This window comes from Orycteropus afer, unplaced genomic scaffold (genome assembly GCF_000298275.1).
Source record: "Orycteropus afer afer isolate SDZICR_OR568_19922 unplaced genomic scaffold, OryAfe1.0 scaffold00027, whole genome shotgun sequence".
NCBI lineage: Eukaryota > Metazoa > Chordata > Mammalia > Tubulidentata > Orycteropodidae > Orycteropus > Orycteropus afer.
Window position 1 is genome coordinate 12,169,559 of NW_006921614.1, and position 21,931 is coordinate 12,191,489.

General features: G+C 43.4%; 1 protein-coding gene across 1 annotated transcript in view; it reads left to right on the forward strand.

Annotated features, from left to right (window-relative positions):
* Window positions 1-85: 85 nt before the first annotated feature.
* Window positions 86-21,931, forward strand: part of SLC22A23 (solute carrier family 22 member 23) — a 270,373-nt gene continuing 248,527 nt past the window's right edge. The window contains exon 1 of the mRNA XM_007935358.2: window positions 86-736. Coding sequence (XP_007933549.1) covers window positions 86-736 — 651 coding nt within the window. The remainder of the gene's footprint in view (window positions 737-21,931) is intronic.

Genomic DNA, 21,931 nt, shown 5'->3' on the forward strand with positions numbered 1-21,931 from the left:
GGTTGCAGGCGCACCCGGCGCGCCGCGCTCTGCCCTGGGCTCCGCCGCCCTCTATGCGCCCCTCTCGGCGCCGCGGGCCCGGGCCATGGCGATAGACAGGCGACGCGAGGCGGCGAGCGGCGGGCCCGGGAGGCACCAACCTCCGGCCGAGGAGAACGGCTCCCTTCCGCCCGGGGACGCAGCGGCCTCCTCGCCTCTCGGTGGGCGCTCTGGTCCCAGCGACGGGGAGATCCAGTCGCTGCCTCCGCTACCTGCGGCCTTGGCCGCGGGCGGCCCGCACTCGGGCTGCTGCGGGTCCGCGTCGGCGCCGAGCACCCTGTTGCTGGACTATGACGGGTCGGTGCTGCCTTTCCTCGGGGGACTGGGCGGGGGCTACCAGAGGACCCTCGTACTGCTCACCTGGATCCCGGCGCTTTTCATTGGCTTCAGCCAGTTCTCGGACTCTTTCCTCCTGGACCAGCCGAACTTCTGGTGTCGCGGGGCGGGCAAAGGGGTCGCTGTCACGGACCGCTGGGGCGCCGGCGACATGGGAAACTGGAGCGGCCCTCCGGCCACCACCACCTCCACTGCCGCCTGGGGGGCTGCAAGCAACCGAAGCAACAGCAGCGATGCAGAGGGGGGCGACATGCCACCCTTGCCGTCCCCTCCGGACAAGGGGGACAATGCCTCAAATTGCGACTGCCACGCGTGGGATTACGGCATCCGCACCGGGCTTGTTCAGAACGTGGTAAGCAAGGTAAGGATCGCGATCGTCCTGTCCCGCAGCCTCCGCGTGAGCTCTTGCTCTCATCAAGAACCCACCACGCGTGGGGGCCAGACACTTCTTCCCTTCTCTTCGTCCCTACATGCAGACCGAGGGCGAAACCAAAGCCAATGGGGACAAGAGGAAGCATCCAAGTCCCCCAAGTGATACTAGTTTGTGAGTCCATACATTCCACACTTACTTAATTCCCTTCTCATCCTCCAAATCAAGGTGCATTTATTTGAATGTGAAGCGAGGGCTTCTGCGGTGACATTGCACCTGGACTCTAAAGGGCACCATAGCTTTCCTTAGTGTGCATCAAAATTCCTGTCCCAGTGCACTTATGAAAAAAATACAACGCCCCAATAAAAACTGGGCACACTTCCTCCACCCTGGGGGCTGTCACCCTCATTCAGGCAGAGGGAGAGGTTGCCGGCCTTGCTGTCACCAACAGCTTTGGATGGCTCCGTTTTTCAAAGTCTGCCCTAGTTGCTGGAGCTAGAACCAGCATTCTGTCCCGCCTGGCTGAGCTCCCCTATGTCTCCCACAAGGAAGTACCCATTCACTAGAAGAATGTCCTATCCCCAGATGTCTTTTTATTTGGTAAACCTCACCGTCACCTTCTACTTTGGAAGGGGACTAAAACACCTGGTTATAGCCAGAGAAGCTAAGAGTCTTTGAAACTCTCTTCCCCCTGCCAAACTCGCTTCTCTCCAAAGACTGGCCTATTTGGCTCTAGACTTTGCCCCCTTAGTGTTCTCATAAATGCTTTCTTTAGCAAGCATCCCTAGAATGTTGGAAGGCCTTAAAGATATGTCAGTTTGGTGTTCTGGGGCCCCTGCTGCTTTTACAGAGCAGCCACTTTTGTCTGGGGCAGAGAACCTGGTGAGCTTCAGCTGGGCATCCAGTTTGCTAAGTCCCATGTGACCCTTTGGCGGAGGTACTACAATTGTCTGTGCCATGTAGCATAGTGCTGTATGAGAGCAGGGATATGTGGGCAGAAAAGTGGGGAGAGGGCAGTTAAAAAACAAATACCAACACATCAATAGCTTCCCCAAAACCAAACCAAATCCACTGCCATGGAGTTGATTCTGCCTGGTGTCCACAAAATATGAAATAATTCACACTAGCTGAGCAATTTGTGATTTTTCCGTCTTTTGTTTTTAAAATGGTTAGCAAACATTTCAAAGTCAATGTACGCCCCACCCCCCGGTCCCCATTCTGGGCAGACTTTTAACCCCTATGTCTAAACGTGAGAAAGAAATTTGACTGTTTATGATGGCCAGTGTGTATGTATTATCTCCCCAAAATATGTTAGTAAATAGGTGTAGCTCGTGGACGTGTAAGATGAAACACTTACATCATCATTGCCATTGTTTTAATCTTGTACCAACCTGGCAAGAAATGATCTCTCCTGTGGGAACTGTCTACATTTACTTTCCCTGCTGCCTTCAAGTTAATGGGCAAGATTGTTCCAGCTTGGTTCACCTTTATCTCTCACCCTGCCCCCTAGCCTCTCCTTTCCAAAGGTTTCTTTGACTGTATTTCCCATCAGTGGAGAGGAATACTCTTTTTTTTTTTTTTTGTTTACTATCAGCATAGAAAAATTAAGAACAGTGACCACAGGGATTTATTTCTATACATCTATTTCTATATATCTCTGTCAAACTAGGGATTCAGCAACATTTTCCAGTTCTTTAAGTTCTTTTTTAGAGTAAAGGAAGGTATTAGGTAACAGAGTGTATGGAGAGGGTACTCTGTCTTGAAATCAAAGGAGAGGTGAATTTGGAAGGTAGGTACGCAGGAAATAGCTGTTTACTCTACCATGGATGGTATGAGGAGAGAACTAAATAGTTCTTGAAAACAGAAGTTTTATTGGAAAACAGGAGTTTTATTGGAGAGCTGAACAGTTTTTCTAAATTAACAGCTGAGAGGTCAAAGACAGCACTTATGCATGTAGCATGTTTTTCAAGGTGTTTTGATAGACACGTTACAATTAAGTATAGCTGACAAGGCAAGACTGGGAGGTGAAGACCTTGGAACAACAATAAGAGACCCATTTTCTTCTTAGATAGACTAGAAAGAATATATTGATTTTCATGGATAAATAAGATCTAAATAAAGACTGTCCTTCCACAATGTTTTCTTTCATAACAAATGTCCTAAGGCAGACTAGGTGTGCATACTCAAATACTCTATCAGATGGATAAATGTGGAATGTATAATGTGGTCTAAGTGGGAATTCGAAGAGTCAGAGGCCTGTCAGCTTTATTTGTAAAGTAGAAGCAGATGTGGAAGGTTTTTCCCCTTTGGCAATGTATGGAAGTTCAGAGTTTGAGAAATTGCCTTTTGTATTCTCTTAGCTTGCTCCTACCACAATCATCCCTACTTGCAAATCATCCTAATGTATTGTCTAAATCCTTAGAACTCCTTCAGGATATACTTGTACACTGCTCCATGGAGAAGGGGGACAGAAGAACTGACAGGCACAAATCTTGTGCTCTTCCTCATTACAATAGCACCTACAAATGTGAAACCTCCAAGCCAGTTGGAACCACAGGTTTTTATAGTTCAAGGCATCTTAGGGCTTACAGGCCTCCATCTCCTCCTGAGTGATGTCCCTGGACTGTGTTTATCTGTCCCTGGTAGGAAGACTTCCACTCACTTTGCTAGGCAGCCCATTCCATTCTGGTTCTTCCTTGCGAAGAGGCATATTTTTTCATGACTATACCTCAGGCTATCTCATGCCTATTTGTGTAGCTCACTTCTCAGAATGATTCTTTTCCCTCCATTTGATAACATTTTTTAAATATTTGAGGATAACAAAGTAGTTTCTTTCCTTCCTAGCTGAAAAGTTTCTAGCCACTCCATCCATTCCGTACTTGACAAAATTTGCCATATTGATTGCTCTGTTTGGCATGTATTTTACTTAAACATGGCACCCAGAAAGTAGGCATGCCCTCTGTGGTCCAGCCAAAGGAGAGGATAAATGGACACTATGTTTCCATTAATGAAGCCTACAGTTAACTACATTAAGGTTTTTAGAAGTCAAGACATGATGATTCATCTTGAGACCAGGGTCACCAAAAACTACCATGTCCTTTTCTTGTGATTTCTGTCAAGTCATGGCTCTCTCAGTCTCTGCTTATGTAGTGTATCACACAATTTAGGTTTCATCTTAATACTTTTGGGTTATTAGATCTCTCCTATTAGGCTCGTTATTTTTGCTTTGGTCATTGGTATTTGTTACCTCTTATAGAATTTGCATGACTGTCTAATGCAATGCCTTCAAAAATTGTAAACATACAGCCCTTTATAGTTTTCAGAAAATTTCACATACATTATTTCCTTTGATTAAGGATGTTGAATAATGCAAGATCATCTTACCCCTGAGCGATATGTTGATGGTTGAGTCAGTTCACAGGCATTTTTGTGTGCAGGTGTTCTACACAGGAACATGGTGTTCAGTGTCCTAATGATTTTTATAGGTCCACATTTTACATTTTGTCAAGCTATGTTGACAGATATTGTTAGTGCCTTCCTAAAAAGAACAAATTCCTACAGAGAGTCACACACAGAACAGCTCTGGGGGAGCTAAGGACACCAGGCAGGAGCCCTGCTTACTTGATTCCCACCACATACCAGGATTTCTTACACAGCCCAGATTCTCAGACACTCTTGAGATTTTACCCAACATAATCCAAAAAATAATTCCACTGATCTGCAATCATTTCTCAAAAAAAATTGTACAATTATTCATTGCCATCAATTCGATTCCAATTCTTAGCAACACTATTGAACAGAATAGAACTGCCCAAGAAGGTTTCCAAGGTTGTAAATCTTTACAGAAGCAGACTGCCTCATCTTTCTCCAGAAGTGTAGCTGGTACGTTGAAACCATTGACTTTTAGTTAGCAGCCAAATGCTTTAACCACTGTGCCACAAGAACTCCTGTTTGCATAATTAATCCTGCATTATTCTGAATGAATCCTTATTAGTTTCTAATGCTCATCACATCTTTGAATCATCCCCAGAACATGGCCAATAATTGATGTCAGCTAAAATTTCCAATGCCATCTCTTTCCCATATTTAAAGTTTGAGATGTTTATCTGTTTCCATCAGTCTTCTGATATTTCTTTTACTCTCCATAAATTTTCAAAGATCACTGACTTTTATCATGTAAGTACACCAGAAAATTGTTTAAATATCCTGGGAAAGTAATTTGTATCATTTTTCTGAAACTCAAGACTAAATGTTATTTAAAAGTGACTCAGTACAATTTGATTAGGATTAAAAATAATTGCAGTATCATTGTAGTAGCACCATTTAGGGGAAAAAAAAAAATCACCCATAATTCTACTATCCTAACCTAACCTAATGATTAAGGAGCTTTGGTGGTATAGTGCCTAAGGCATTTGACTACTAACCAGAATGTTGGTGGTTCAAACCCACCAACCACTCTGCAGAAGGAAGACTGGGCAATCTACTTCTATAAAGATTTACTGCCTTCAAAACACAATGGGTGTCACTATGAGTAGGAATACACACATTGATAGTGGGTTTTTTAACCTAATGATTATTTTTCACCTTTAAGGTGCTTTGCAAGTATACATGTTTTATACTTCCAGAATGCACATTTTAATTTGTCTTGACACCATATCAAAAACATTTGTACAAGTCTTCAGAAAATTTTTTGATACTTGTGTGGTATTCTGACTTGCTGATTTATCAAAGTTTCTTAAATTCTTTTCCTAATACTGAACTAAATACCCTTACGCTATCCCAGTGTCTAGTATATATAAAGAAGCTCTGGTAGCATAGTGGCTAAAGCACTTGACTGCTAACCAGAAAGCTGGCGGTTCAAACCCACCAGCCACTCCTCGGAAGGAAGGTTGGGCAATCCTACTTCCGTAGTGATACTGCCTCAGAAACCCAAGGAGGAGTCACTATGAGTCGGGGCTGACTCGATGGCACATAACAACAACAGCAACACACATAACAATGGCACATAACAACTGCTAATCAGAAGGCTGGCAGTTCAAACCCACCAGGCGCTCCTCAGAAGGAAGACTGGGCTATCTACTTCCATAGAGATAACACCTTGAAAGTCCAAGGAGGGGTCACTATGAGTTGGAATTGACTCAATGGCAGTGAGTATTTTTTTTTTTTAAGTATGTGTAACATAAAAGTGAACATCTTTATGCATATCTATATTTAAAAATTGATGTAATGGACAGTGCATTCACATGGTACAGGAAGCATGCAGTGAAAGGAAGATTTCTTCCTGTTTCTCCCCTTAGTTTCCCTCTTTATAAGCAACCTTGGCTACCAGTTTCTATATATCTTTCCAGAAATATTCTAAGTACATTTTCATTTGTGTATTTTCTGCCACAAACAATAGCATACATACTATATATACTGCTTTATGACCTTTTTTTCACTCTTGTACTGGAGATTAAGACATATCAGTACATAGAGAGACTGTCGTTCTTTTTATGTCTGCCTAGTATTCCATTGTACTGCTGGGCCATAGTTTATTTAACTATTCACCTATTGATGGAGAATTTAGATTGTTTCCAGTCTTTCCTACTACAGTATTGCAATGAGATCCTGGCTGTCATGAATGTATGCACATGTACAAGAAATTTTTAGAAATGGAAGGGTCAAGCTAGGCAGAATTTTTATTTTTAAATAGATTTTTTTCTTTAGAACTGTTTCAGGCTTACAGAAGAATATTTCAGAAAGTGCAGAGAGTTCTCATATGCTCAGGCTCCCTTTGTATATAGTTTCTTCTTTTATTAGCTTCTTGTATTACTGTGGTGCATTTGTTATAACTGATTAACCAATTTAATAAAGTCATAGTCTATATTACTCTTTGTGTTGTACCATCCTGTGGGTTTTGACAAATACATAATGTCATGTATCCACCATTACAGTGTCATGCAGAATAGTTTCAGTGCCCTAAAGATGGAGTAGTCTGCATTTTTAGTTTTATAGATGTGCCCAAAATGCTCTCCATGCTCTCCATAGAGATCTTACCAATTTACACATCTACCAATAATGTGAGTTTCTGTTCCCCATACCCTCCCTAACTTGGGAGTTGACAAACTTTTAAGTGTTTGCTAGTGTGATAGGTGAGAAACTATGATTGGTAATTGCTATAATTTGCATTGCTCTTATTATGTGGGAAATTGAAGCCATTTTTTAAAACTATTTCTTCATGTTCTTTGCTTTTACATGCAGGGAGGGGACATTATTTTCTTATTGATTTATGTTGTTGTTTGGTGCTGTTGAGTCAATTTTTGACTCAGTGATCCCATGTGACAGAGTAGAATTACCCCAGAGTTTTCAAGGGTATAATCTTTCCAGGAGCAAATCACCAAATCTTTCTCCTTGCAGAGTCATTGGGTGAGCTCAAACCAGCAACCTTTCAGTTAATAGCCATGCATGTAATTGTTGAGTAACCAGAGCACCTACTGATTTGTTGTTGTTGTTATGTGCCATTGAGTCAGAACCGACTCATAGTGACCCCTCCTTGGGTTTCTGAGGTGGTATCACTAAGGAAGTAGATTGCCCAACCTTCCTTCCAAGGAGTGGCTAGTGGGTTTGAACCGCCAGCCTTCTGATCAGTAGTCAAGTGCGTTAGGCATTACACTATCAGAGCTCCTTACTGATTTATAGGAACCTTTTATATAGAGAGTGTATTAATCATTCTGGATGTTTTGTAAGTGTTTATGGTGTTCTTGTTATGCAGGGATATTTTGTTTTTATATAGTCAAATAAATTAATCTTTTTTAAATAAAAAAAATGGATTCTGAGTTTTGTGTTAGATTGAAGGCTTCCATATCCCTAGAATATTAGACAAAATCTCATTCTTTCTTTTCTACTGTTTTTATAATTTCATTACTTCCATATAGTAATATTGCAGGAGTCTTTTTTGCTTTTATTGAACTATAAGAAGTTTCATGCAGGGTTGGATTTGCTCATAACAGTGTCTTAAACACTCCACTTGGCAGTGGCTCTGGCTGATAGAAAACAACTCATTCCATCTCCCTTTAGGATATAACACTCTCCCTCAGGCCATGGGTGTTTCTTCTTTTTTCTTCATTTCTTGTTTTGAACTAGCTTCAAAACGTCTTTTCATTGTCTTGAGCATTTTCTGAAAGTCTTAATTCATTTTGGCCTTTAGTCCAAGGTAGAATTGAGTCAGAAATCAGTTCTGTTTAAAGACATGTTATATGGATGTTTGTTAGTCCTAGCATCACCCCAAACCAGTGGTGTCCTAGGGTGAGCTTGGTGCTGCTGGTTCTAAGCCAATCAGCACATCTCTATCCAGCTTCACTTCAGTGATGTCACATTAACAGCTTGAAATCAGCCCTGGTGGGAGAATTTACGGCATGGAAATTGGCCAACATGACAAATCAGGTTTTTATTTTTTCTTCACGAACTGGTTGTTAAACAAATGTCAGCACGCCACTGAATGTGACTCTGGGCCACCTTCCATCTCCTTTCCTCCCTTCCCCCTCTAAAAATCTTCCTTTCTCTCTCTCCTTCCTTCTGAAATATGAGTATTTATTCCGGCTTGTCTAAGTGTTGGGGAGACAGTGATAGGGGAAAATAGTTCAGGTTCCATAGAGCTTATAGACTAATCAAGGAGGCACACTTCAATTAATCACAATAATAACCTTTTAATTACAGAGTTAACTGTGTGGAAAGAAAGGGAAGTGAAAGACTAGAACAAAGAACATGACCCAGACCAACTGGCCAGTGAGAGAAACTGCCATCTGAGATGAGATCTGAAGTTTGACTAGGGTAGAGAAAAAGGCAAAAGAGAGGTGTGTGTGCATGTGTGTTCCAGGGAGAGGGAACAGCATTTGCAAGCGCCTTGTGGTGTGCTGGAGTGGGAATTGTTGGAATTGACAAGAGGCAGTGTAGCTGGGGATGCAGAGGTGGGAAGGGTGACTAATAAGCCATGTTAAGTTTTCCTGCTTTTTCAGGACAAAGGAAAGCCACCATAGAGCATTAAGCAGGTGCGGGGTATGAACTAGTCAGAATTTACATTTTGAATGAACCGCTATAGCTGCAGTGTGGAGATCTGGTGGTGCTGGGATTGTGCCAAGTGGGCCAGGGAAGGCCAGCTAGGCCAAGCAGAAGGTGATGATGGTCAGCTAGATGCTGGTAGTAGAGGCAGACACCCTCAGGGATGCTAAGGAGATGAGTCAGCCTGCCATGGTGATGAACTGGATGGAGGGTGAGGCAGAGGCTTTGTCTCAGTGATTACCCTGCCTGAGATATTTTAGGGTTTAAGGCAACGATTCAGTGGAGGGGTATGTTCTGAGGCTGGTGTGTCCACCTGTGTGTCCATTGCCCATACCTGTGCCCTCAGGCTCCTCTAGCACTGCTCTGACCTCTCTCTGTGCTTCAGTTTCAGCTTTTGGACACTCTGTGGCATGTGCACACATATGTGCCTCTGTTTTCTTAAAAACCATAACAACTCACACCACAAACTATGGTCTTTATATCTCATGGCTGCTTCTTTCCCCTCCTGTGTGTCAGTGTTCCAACACCTGTATGCCTGCCCACCCCCATCAGGCCTCCTCCCAGCCCTCTTTCCCACACCCTCCTATTCCCCTCTGCATCTCCACTATCCCTCTTCTGTACCTGCACTAGAGGGAGACCATCAGGCCTCCTGGGTCGGGTCCAGCTGTGTGAGTTGATCTCAAGTTGCTTTGACACTGACCACCAGTCTTTCTTTCCTGATCTACTCTTTCTTGTGATGTGTATGGTGCTGTCTTCTTCTGACCTTTCCTTCTACCCCTACAGCTGTTCTTCTCCTAGTCCTCTTACTAGGGTTCCAGCTCACAGTAAGTAGGGCTACCTTCAGCTGCTACCTGAGCGTTGAAGACCCAGGTCTGTATCTTGCAACGTAGATGTCTCCTCCCAGCCCTAGATCTGTGTTCAGTCACTTGTTGGACAGACCTCAAGTTCCAGCCTCTGATCTCATTCAATCCCCTGCCCCAGTCCTGATAAGTCCCATATTGTGACCAGGCAACCCTGTGCAACTTCCCTACTTCAGAGCCACTGTGGCATTTAGGATGAAGTTGGACCTGGTTGGAAGCTGTTCAAGGTCTCTAAAGACCTAGATTCTGCCTGCATCTCTTGCTATAGCACCCCCCATAGCCCCTGGTTTCTTAAACAAGGCTCTGCCTTTGCACATGCTGTTCCCTCAGCCCAAAATCCATCTTGCTTCCACCTCTTCATCTTGCCAATTAGCTTCCTTAAATACTTTCTGTCTCCTGGTTCCTCTATCCCCTCCCTAACCCCATTTCCTGACTTTAAAATAAATCCACAGTACCTAGGACCTATAGATATGCCCTTTCTTGAATGATGAAGGGAAGTGTTTAAGATGCTGTGGGTCTCATCTGGGTGAGGTAGAATGATTCAGATGCTAGGATGGCAAGAATAGGATGAAGAGAACAGCATGCACAGGTCAACTCAGACCTCAGGTCAAATTTCAGTGAGGTACTGAAGACTAAGAAGGATGATGTGGTTTATCTAAAATAATAACTAATGAGACTTTGGTTATGAAATAGATTACATCTTTAAGACTACTATTTTTCAGAACTTTAAGTCATGGAGCCTTGTCTTAGAATGAAAGCTCCACATTGAACAGCATTGAACAGGTCTGTCTGAATGAGGGTTGGGGGTGAGGGCCTGGAGCACTCAGTCACTTGGGGAATTTTTGGAATACCTAGGCCTTGCTCTACTCAGACTAATTATATAAGATTTTTTTTTGGAACCAGGACCAGGCACCCATTGTTTAAAAAGTTTGCTGGATATTGCCACATGGTACATGTACTCCCCCACCCCAGGTTTAACGTCCTACTTGGCAATGTCTGGACACATTTTTGGTTGTCACATCTGGGGTAGGGGATGCTACTGGTATTTAATGAGTGGAGACCAGAGATGCTGCTGAACATCCTACAATGCACAGGATAGCCCCTACAACAAAGAACTATTCCAGCTAAAATGTCAATAATGCCTAGGTTGAGAAACCCTGGCTTGTTGTTGTTGTTATGTGCCGTCGAGTCAGACCCGACTCATAGCGACCCCTCCTTGGGTTTCCGAGGCAGTATCACTACGGAAGTAGGATTGCCCAACCTTCCTTCCGAGGAGTGGCTGGTGGGTTTGAACCGCCAGCCTTCTGGTTAGCAGCTAAGTGCCTTAGCCACTATGCTACCAGAGCTCCCTGCTTAGGTTAATATAAATGCTAGTTTTATTTCATGAACATGGCCAACAGGTGGCAAGACATTGTGGGGCAGGGAAAATCAGCCTGGGTTTGACACGTTTGCACCTCAGAGATCCACATGGTTTTTGGTGGTAAGGATCCACTGAACATTCTATCAAGTGGCCAGTTGCATTAGTTCAGCCAGGTTTCCTTCCCCTCTGTGAAGAAAGGACTTGCTAGCCTCACTAATAGTATAAACAATGTTTCAGCAAGGACGTTTAGCTATGCTACTTATGGAAGCACACTTTGAGAAAAGGTCTTAGCTACTTATATACTTATGTGTTTGTGTACATAATGCTGAATATTGCTAATGAATAAGTTGCTTCTTAAAGTTGTTGTTGTTATGTGCCATCAAGTTGGACCTGTCTCATAGCGACCCCTACTTGGGTTTCCAAGGTGGTATCACTACGGAAGTATCACCTAATCTTCCTTTTGAGGAGTGGTGGGTGGGTTTGAACTACCAGCCTTCTGGTTAGCAGTCAAATGCCTTAGGCACTATGCTATCAAAGCTCCCTAAAGTAGGATCTTTGAATCTCTTCTTACAATAATGGTTAATTACATGAAAGGCACCATTTATTTGAAAGCAAAAGGTATTTGTTTTCAAAATGTCTTCAATTCTGACTAGCCTTTTCTGTACTTAATTCCCACTAAGGTGGTTTTATAGAATCCCTGGGTGGTGCTTAATGGGCTTGGCCGCCAACGGAAAGGTTGGTCGTTCAAGTCCACCTGAGGTGCCTCAGAAGAAAGGCCTGCCAATCTATTTCTAAAAAATTGGCCCTTGAAAGCACTATGGAGCAATTCTACTCACAGAGGTTACCATGAGTCAGAACTGACTGGACAGCAAATGGGTTTATAGTATTTCCGGCAGTAGGAAATGAGAACTCCCCTGTGCAGAGATGCAGATGCCAAACCCTGTACCCCAGGACAAAATGTAAGCACAATTCATGTTCTCTGGGTAACAGATATGAGTTAACTTCCTACTTGGCACAGGCAGTGACCATAAAGGAGTCCAAGCGCAGCAGTTCCTGCATGTTCTTTGGCCAGGCACCTCACAGTAATGTCATCTCCAAAAGTTAAATGTGCTGGTGTTGGCCAGTGCTGCTGGCCAGATGCTCCTTCCGCTTCATCAAGTCCTACCCCTCCCCGAGGCTGCTGTGTGACCCTTCTCCCAATGTGATCTTTCTTTCATGGAGTGGTCTCAGCTACTTCTGTCTGTACTACTCGTTGACCCTGAATTTTGCTTTTCTGAGGGTTGTTCCTGAAATTCATGGTACCCAGCAAAGCGCCCTCAGTGCCTGCAAAAAATGAGACTTAGCTGTATATTCTGTTTCAGGATAGAGTGTTTAATCTGTCAGGAAGATTTTCACATAGTAAGTCAAGATGTTCAGACTACAGCTTGTCTTGTGAGCAGTGATGAAATACAAGAAGTTGATGTGTTTTCGAAGAGGCCTTTCCATAGTGTGGCAGGTTGTGGAGCTATGTGTCTGGTGAGTTCCACAGTAGGGTTTTTTATTATTTTACTTTCATTGACGATGCATCTTTAAAATTTTTCTGGGAAGCCCCATAAGAAGTAACTTTTCAGAAATGGATGTCATTAAGATAACTTTTTTTTTTTTTAATATTGTGTCTGCTGATAATGTGTTAGAATTAAACTGAATTGTGGATTAAGAATGAGCAGTGGTTTCTCTAATTAATTTCTCATTTGACTTCTTGTGTTTCCCCATTTATAGATATAGTTCTTTTTTGACAAAGAGGCTTATGTAAGTGACTAAAGGGAGAACCAATAAAGAAAGCAAAACTACAGTCTTGATTATGAATCTCATTTTCAATAGCAATTTTTGGCAACTAAGGTTGATCTTGAAGGAAGATTACCAAGCCAGGGAATTGAAAGTCTCTTGATTTACCATATTGAAAATAGAATTTTAAATCTCCAGAAGGCCATTTCTCCTTAAGAACTGGGGTGGCAGGACAGGCAGCGGGGGTGGGGGACGGTCATCAATAGTACACAGCAATCTTGCCTCAGTGATGTGTTTGACTCTAGATAGCAAATACACTTGCCTTATCTCATATCATAGAAATATATGTAGGAAAATGTATTAAAAATATATACATGTATGTGTGTGTGTGTGTGTGTATGTATATATGTATATATATATATATATATGTATATGTGTACATATATATATGTATGCATGTGTATATATATATATATGGAAAGCATCACACCAGGCAGTGTATAATGTTCAGATGTTTATAGAGAGCTATTGTGTGCAAAGCACTGTATCAGGAGCTGCAGAGGGCAGGTGGGTAGAGGGGTAGGGGAGAGCCAAGAGTTGTGCACGCATTGACAACACCACTGTCCTAATAGGAGAGATGAGGCAGTCTGGGCAAAGGAAGCACTGAACCAAAGAATGGAGATGGGAAAGACAGAGTATGGGGTGAGAATAACTGGAATATAAACCCTGTGATATGAAGGAGTGGCGGGGGAAGCATTTGTTTTGATTAGTACGTATAACAGTTTCCTAGAGCCTGTAGATGGTGCAGTTAACACGTTTGGCTGCTAACTGAAAAGTTGGAGGTTCAAGTCTACTCAGAGGAACCTCAGAAGAAAGGCCTGGTGATCTACTTCAGAAAAATCAGTCAATGAAAACTCCGTGGAGCATAGTCCTACTCTGACGTACAGTGTCACCATGAGTTATAATCATCTCAGCTGTAACTGGTATTAGTTTCCCAGGGCTGCCATAACAAATTACCCCAAAGTAAGAAGCTTTCTCATGGTTCTGGAGGTTGGAAGTCTGAGTTCAAGATGTCAGCAGGGCCATGCTCCTTCTGAAGTCTTTAGAGGAAGCTCCTTTCTTGTCTTACCCGGCTTCTGGTAGCCTCAGGTATTCTTTGGCTTGTAGACACACTTCACATGACCATCTTCCCTCTGTGTCTCTGTGTCTGATATGGCCTCATGTTAATGGTCACATCTGGTCTAACTGAAGAAGCCCTAGCTCCTAAGAAGATCATGTTCATAGGTACAGCATATTTTTTGGAGGACACAGTTCAAGCCCGAACAAGAAGAGAGAATGCCACAATAAGCTTGGGATAGCAGCTAGGATGCTGTCTACTACAGATAGCAGAAAACCTCAAATCAATCTGTGTTCCAAATACCACATACTCCAATTGTCATGGAGTTCACCTGGATCCGTGGTGACCTCATAAGTCACTATAGAACTGTGTCCATGGGCTTTTCAATGGCTGACTTTTCAGAAGTAGATCACCAGGCCTTTTGTCCTAGGTTCTAGATTGGCTAGACCCTTCAGTCTTTCAGTTAGCAGCCAAGTATGCTAACATTTTATATGGAAATATATATGATATTTCTGGAAGTCCAGGAATAGGATGGGCTCCAAGATGGGCAGGATCCACAGTTCTTTCTGTGATTCAGTATTTACTCAACATTGACCTTGTGGTAATGCTAATTTCCTGGTAGGGGCAAGATGGCTTTCCATCCTAGCAGGTTCTGTGCTCCCCCACCCCCTCCTGAATGGGAGGGAAGGGACAGACAACCTTCTTCCAGCACTGAGTGAAGTCCTGCTTTCTGCACCACAGTCCCCATTCCTGCTTCTGGACCTGTGCCAGTCCATAGGGGATGCCATGTGCAGATTGGGAATGGGATCCCTTCCACTGTACCAGTGTGGGATGGGTGGATACCAGCACAAAGTTGGATTCTGAGAGAAAAGGAGCTGGGGAGAATAGATGCTAGCTAGGTCTCAGGCCATGCTTTCTGCAGCTAAACTTTACCTGGAAGGTAATGGAGAACCACTGAAGAGTTTTGAGCAACATTATGGGATATGTTTTCCAAAGGCCTTCATACTCTGGCCATGAGCCAGCTGCTATAAATAAGCCCACTCATTCCAACCTGGCAGCAACCCAGTGAGAGAGATCCTGTTATCAGCATTCAACAGGTAGGGAAACTGAGGCTCTATGCTAAGAAGCTAGCCAGGAACTGTGCATATAAGAGATAGACAACAGATGCTGAAACCAACCAATGTGTCCACAATACCACATTGCCATTAACACCAAACACTAGACTATACAAAAAAAAAGAAAGAAAGAAAGAAAAGAAACGAAACTAGCCAGGGACACAATTCCTAATTGGTGAAATCAGGATTCTAAAATGCATCATCCTGGCCCCGAAATCCATGCTCCTTCGGTAATACCAGCTCTTACACTGCAGAAGTCAGCACTGACTGTAAGGCAAGCGATAAGAGGGTGGTGGTGTTTAGTGCAAAGATGGAGCTAAATGAATATTGCAGGAGTCTGGTATTGATAATGAAGACCTCGGCCACATGGTTGTGAGAACTGCCAGAGGTAAAATGTTTTTATTAAGTGCCATTGAGTAGGCTCTGATTCATGGTGACATTGCTGTTAGGTGCATGCCGTCAAGTTGGCTCAGACTCACAGAGACCCTATGTATAACAGCATGAAATATTGCTCCGTCCTGTGCCATCCTCACAATAGTAAATATGCTTGAGCCCATTAACCTGAGGGATCCATCTTCTGGCATTAAGTCAGACAAGTTTCTGCTGTTATCTATAACTTTTCACTTTTTTTTTGAAAGTAGATTGCCACGTCCTATTTCCTGGTCTCTCTTAGTCTGGATGTTCCACTGAAACCTGTCCACCATGGTTGACCCTGCTGGTAACTGAAATTCTGATGGCATAGCTTCAACACATAAGTCACTATAGCACAACAGACAGGCAGGTGGTGGATGGCAACATTGCATATAACAAAATGAAACATTGCACAGTCCTGTGTCATCTTCATGATCACTGGTATGTTGGAGTCCATAATCATGGCTCTTATGTCAGTCTGTCTCACTATGGGTTTCCCTAGTTTTTCTGACCCTCTACTTTATTAACTCTCATGTCCTTTTCTAGAGATTGGCCTTTCCTCATGACATGTCCAAAGTAAGTAAGCCAAAGTCTCACCATCCTTGCTTCTAAGGAATATTTATTGTATTTCTTCTAAGACTGAGTTGTTCATTCTTTAGGCAGTCCACAGAATATTCAGTATTCTTAGCCAACACACAATTGGAATGTGTCTATTCAAATGCATCAGTTCAGATGGGAGATAAAATAGACACAACTAACTAGTTTAACAGCTAGAAGGAGGTGGGTGGGGGACCACAGTGTCCACGATGGCACACAGGTGGAGCCTGAGGGAGTAGGGAAATAGGATCACTGCCCCTGCCACATTTTGCATTTTCGTCTTTTCCTCCGTTTTGAGAGCCATTAAAAATAAATAAATAAAAAATACCCACCAAACTCACTGCTGTCGAGTCGGTTCTGACTCATAGCTTCATGAGCACATGAAAAAAAAAAAACCCGTCATTTATAAAAAGGATGTAATAACCAGGTTTGGATTTCTCTATACCCAGTGTTAAGCTGTTTGGCAGAAATGAAACATTTTGGACCCAAGAAGCCCTTCCTTGGGTTTCTGAGGTGTATCTATATGGAAGTAGATTGCCCAGTCTTCCTTCTGAGGAGTAGCTGTTAGGTTTGAACCACCAGCCTTCTGGTTAGCAGCCAAATGCCTTAGGCACTATGCCACCAGATTCATAGTAGATATTATATACTTTTGTAAAACTTGATACTTAAAAAGAGCATGTTTTGTTTTGTTCTTGACCTGGCTTTTAATTTGTTTTTAAATGTAACAAAATTACATTGATGTTACAATGATTGATTTTTTTTTTTCTGATAGTTTTTTTGTTTTTAATCATTTTTTATTAATATCCTCATTCATTTTAAAGAAAATACACAGATTTCATGATGGAAAAATTCATTTGGAATAATGGGGTATTTGCTTTCAAAAGTAGTTTTCCAAGACACTTGAGCCTTATGACTATTGTGAGGAACTTACCTTCTTGTAAGCTCTTCTTTGTACCTTGTGGCCCCACAACTTCTATTTCCTTCTCCTGCCTTTCCTCTCCTGCTCATTGTCCTTGGGTGGACCTAGTACCAAGCCTGCTGATGCCATTGACCAAGTGTTCCAGGCAAACAGAGTGACCCCTGCCCTTGGGTTCAAAATGTTTCATTTCTGTCCAAACAGCTTGACACTGGGTATAGAGAAATCCAAACCTGGTTATTACATCTTTTATAAATGACATTTTTTTTTTTTTTTTCTGATTAGTACCATGTGCTCATTGTAGCAAGTGTAGAAAATATTGAGAAGCATAATGATAAAATAAATACATTGACACCTTTAGCACCCCAACAGAGGTAGCTGGTGTAAACATTTGATAGTCCTCAACCCCTAAACCCAGTCTGTTTTAGGAGCATCATGTCTTGACTGTTCGTTATTTCAGGGGAAGTAGTTAGGTGGCTGCTGACTTACACTTTCTTTTCCTGCTGTCATTCCTGGCCTGGTACTCTCACCTGCTAGGCCAGTGTAGAGGAACCCTGGTGGTGCAGTGGTTAAGTGCTCAGCTGCTAATGGAAAGGTCAGCAGTTCAAACCCACCAGCCACTGTGCAGTAGAAAGATCTGCTCCCATAAAGATTGCAGCCTTGGAAACCCTATAGGGCAGTTTTACTCTGACCTGAGCTCTGGTAGCATAGTGGCTAAGACACTTGCCTGCTAACCAGATGGCTGGCGGTTCAAACCCACCAGCCACTCCTCGGAAGGAAGGTTGGACAATCCTACTTCCGTAGTGATACAGCCTCAGAAACCCAAGGAGGGGTCACTATGAGTCGGGGCCGACTCGACGGCACATAACAACAACATACAGTTGTAATGAGTCAGAATTGACTTGACAGCAATGGGTTTTGAGGTCAGGGTAGATGCTTTCCTCTCTGCCTCTTCCTGTTCTTCCATTAGGAATATGCAGTGCTTACTTCTACCCCTCCAGGAATGGCTTAGGTCATGCCCCCTTCCTCTCCATCAGGCACAGGGCTGTGAGCTGGGCCACCTTGGTGCTTTGTAAGCTTTACTTCTTACTTCATGAGCCCTTGGCTTCCACACCTACTTCTCACCTCATTAGAGTTGCCATATAGCTTCTCACAGCAGCTCTGGTCTCTGCTTCCCCATGGACTCCATTGTCAAGGGTGTTGACTCCCTAGTGTTCTGAACAGACACCTTGCCAGGGGCTAGGCATGTGGCCTCATGCAGGGACCTGCAGTCTCAGGCAGGGGACAGAAGAATCAGGTTGCCCAAAGGCAAAGTTGCTATGGAAGTGGCAGACTGTGGCCTCCACCTCTGTCACGCATCCAGGAGTAGGTGATGTATGCATTAGCTGAGGAGCTGACTGGAAGGTGCAAAGGTCTTCAGGGATGGAGTCCCTGTAGGAAGAAGGAAAAAGATCTGTGTCACCAGGATAGGGAGAATTCTACCCTTCACAGCAGTTTTGCAAGAAGAGGGTTTTCTGTCCTGTTTTGTTTAATGTAAGATGAGGAAGTTGCAAGTGAAGGAAGACAGCTGCTGGACCTTCTCTGGGAGGCCAAGATCCAGGTGGGAGGCAGTGCCCTCTCTAATCTGGCAGGCAGCCTTCACAGGAGGAGTGGAGCAGGGCATTTGTGCCGAGGGCTTTACACGTGTCCAGTGTTATCCTAACATCAGTTCTCCTGGAAATGGGACTGTCTCTGGCTTACTGTGTGAACTCAGGGCCCAGGGATGTCAAAGTAACATGGCTGAACTGACACGGCTAATCAAAGTGGTGGAGTTAGGACTTGAACTCCAATCTTCTTCTTGAATCACTGTCCCTGTAAGCAGGGGCCTTCCAGCACTGGCTGTCTGTGAGCAAGCACCCCTGACTCTTGACCATTATGGAGTTGGACTCCGCTCTCTGGGTTCTGAGGAGAAAAGTACATGAAAAGTACTGTGGACTTGGGTTTGATGCTTACACAGTTATAGTATTGCTCTTGTTTTGAAGGACATACAACTCATACCCTCACTTGCTAAGAATCTTAGGCCTTGAAATAGCAACTATGTGAATTCTTCACAGTTCTGTTCTGAGCTCTTAACCAAGAGGTCGACTCCATAAGCAGCAGGGAAATTATGAACAAAGGCTTTTTTTTTGACTCCTTGATGTTGATCCAGCAATTTGAGGTTTTGTCCTTGTGTTAGTGGATTGTCCAAATTTCTCAGATCTCCTTCTCTCTTGCTGTCTGCCCACCAGAGGACTCCTGAAGGGAAGAACTCATGAAGCTCAAAGCCATCAGGTGTTTTTGCCACTTCTTTGGGGATTCAAGTTAGGATAAGTTGCCAGGTCAAATGAACCATTTTAAGTGGACAGAGATTAATGAGTTTTGATTTGTGTATAAGCCAGTTGTTGTCAAATCATTTCTGACTCATGGTGACCTCATGTGTGTCAGAGAACTATGTTCCATAGAGCTTTCAAGGCTGTGACCTTTTGGAAGCAGATTGCCAGGTCTTTCTTTAGAGGCACCTCTGTGTGGTTTAAGCAGCCAACCTTTTGGCTAATAGCCCAGACTGGTGTGAGTCCTCTGCAATGTTAGAAATGTTCTGTGTCTGCACTATCCAGTGAGTAGCCACTAGTCTCAGTTAACAGTGTTAGCTGTTGTGCCACCCAGGGACTCCTTGTCTCACGTATCAAACAAAAAACTCAAACTTGCTGCCATCAAGTTTATTCTGACTCATAGCAACCCCTATAGGGTTTCCAAGGCTGTGAATCTTTATGGAAGCAGATGGCCTCATCTTTTTTCCACAGAGAGGCTGGTGGGTTTGAACCATTGACCTTTCTTTTGGTTAGCAGCCAAGTACTTTAACCACTATACCACCAGAGATTCTTTGTCTCATGTATACACCCATTTAAAAAAAAAAAAAAAATGCCATCAAGGCAACTCTGATCCATGGGACTCCATGTGTGTCAGACTAGAACTGTGCTCCACAGAGTTTCCAATAGCTGCTTTTTTGAAAGTAGATTGCCAGGCCTTTCTTTCAAGGTCTTTCAGATCTTTTTGTTAGCAGCTAAGCATGTTAACCATTTTTACCATCCCGAGGACTCCATACACCTGTCATCCATCACCTAAATTAATATATAGAATATTTCCATCACCTAATAAATTCCCTCATACCAGTCTCTAGCCCACCCACCACACAGGCAACCACTGTTTTAATTTCTAACCCCATGTCTTAGTTTTGCCTATTCTAGAACTTCGTGTAAATGGAATCATACATTATGAGTCTTTTGTGTCTGGCTTGTTTCACCCAGCACTATCTTTGAGATTCATCCACATTACTGTATATATCAGTGACATTTTCTCTTTGTTGCTGAGTAGTATACCTTTGTATGGATATACCACATCTTGTTTCTTTATTCAGCTGTTGAAGGGACTTGAGTTGCTTTCAGTTTGTGCCTGTTATACATAAAACTACAATGAACATTACACTCCCAATTTTGTGTATCCTTCCTACTCCTTACTGCTTTACAATTCTGACATTTAAAAGGTGATTGACAGAATCAGAGCAGCCTGTGGAAAGCTTGACTTGTTTATAATCTAAGTGAGTTCTTCTTTCTCCCTTTTTGAGGGGATGGTGTGGTGCAGGGGGTGGGCAGAAGTGACAGGCAGGATGTCAGTGGGTGGGGTGGGGACAGCCATCTCTCAGGGGCAGGGATCTCGATACTGTGAACATGGCTCTGGGGAATTAGAGCCCCACAGTTTCTGTGAGTCACCTTCAAAGGCTGCTGAGCAGGCCTAGAAGAGGAGGTGGTGATGGGAAATGTTTCTTAAGGACCAGTCATACACATGGGCAGGGAGGAGCCACACTTGGAGGTAGCTTTGAAGTTTGCTCTGTAGTATGGCCCAAGGATTACTTCACACCTGTCCTGATGGAGTCCTCCCCAGTTGCCTCTGTCTACTGTGGCACTTTAGAAAAGCTTTGGGTGGCTAGGACTTCCTGCATATCTTGTAGCAGTGTGAGAACCCTGATGGGACAAGGACTCCTCATCCTTCCTTCCTTTGCAACTTGGGCCAGTCTTGTGAGGGCAGACAGTTCAGGAGTTAGAGGAATGTATTTGTTTTGAACAAAACCCCAAAAGAGACAGGTTGTCCAGCTGCTTATCACCCCAGCTGACAGCTAAAAATACAGAGCCTTCATGTATAGCTCCTTGAGCCAGGCACATTCTCTGGGAGCATTCCCTGCAGGCTCCTAAGACATTTGTTCCCTTCACTAGGCCCAGGAGGGAATTAGGGAAGTGCTTCCCAACAGGGATGAGGAAGAGAAGGAGAGTCAGCCAGCCTAATTTCTCACTTCCTGTCTAAAACTATTGAAATGGAGCAATAAAGTAGAGGCAGAAATCCCCCACCATTTTGAACATAGGGTTCTCACATTGTTCTGTGTTTGTGAACACTCAGGGCAGTCTGCAAGTATGCATGTTTGAACCTGCACTTGAGTGTCATCCAGAATGAGCCACATTCCTTTTAAAGCAGGTTAAGTTTTTGATTAGAATAACAGTGTGAAGACTGAAGGCCTACGACATTCTGTGTGAATCAGGCAGCCATCATGATGGCTGTTGAAATTACTGAGCCCAGTAAGAAGGCACAGGAGGTGGCTTTCCTTAAAGCTCTCCCTACATTTAGTTACAGTGATCTAAAGAGCAGTTGTGCACAACAGCCAAGCAGGTGGATTCCATTAGGTTTTGTAAAAGCAGTCACATGAGTTTTTTTTTCCTTTATCAAAAGCATTTTCTAATGTATTTTAAAGGTGGCTTTTCCATTGTTTCATAGCCAGTTTAACATCAAACACTGGGTAGTGGTGGAAGAAGTCATTGTCCACTCACCAGAGTATTTTGGCACTCTCCTTGGTGCCAGGCACTGGCATGCACTGGAGACACAAGGAGCTGGGCAGGGAGAGACACTTCATGTGGGAAAACTGGATCTGAATTTCAATGCCATCA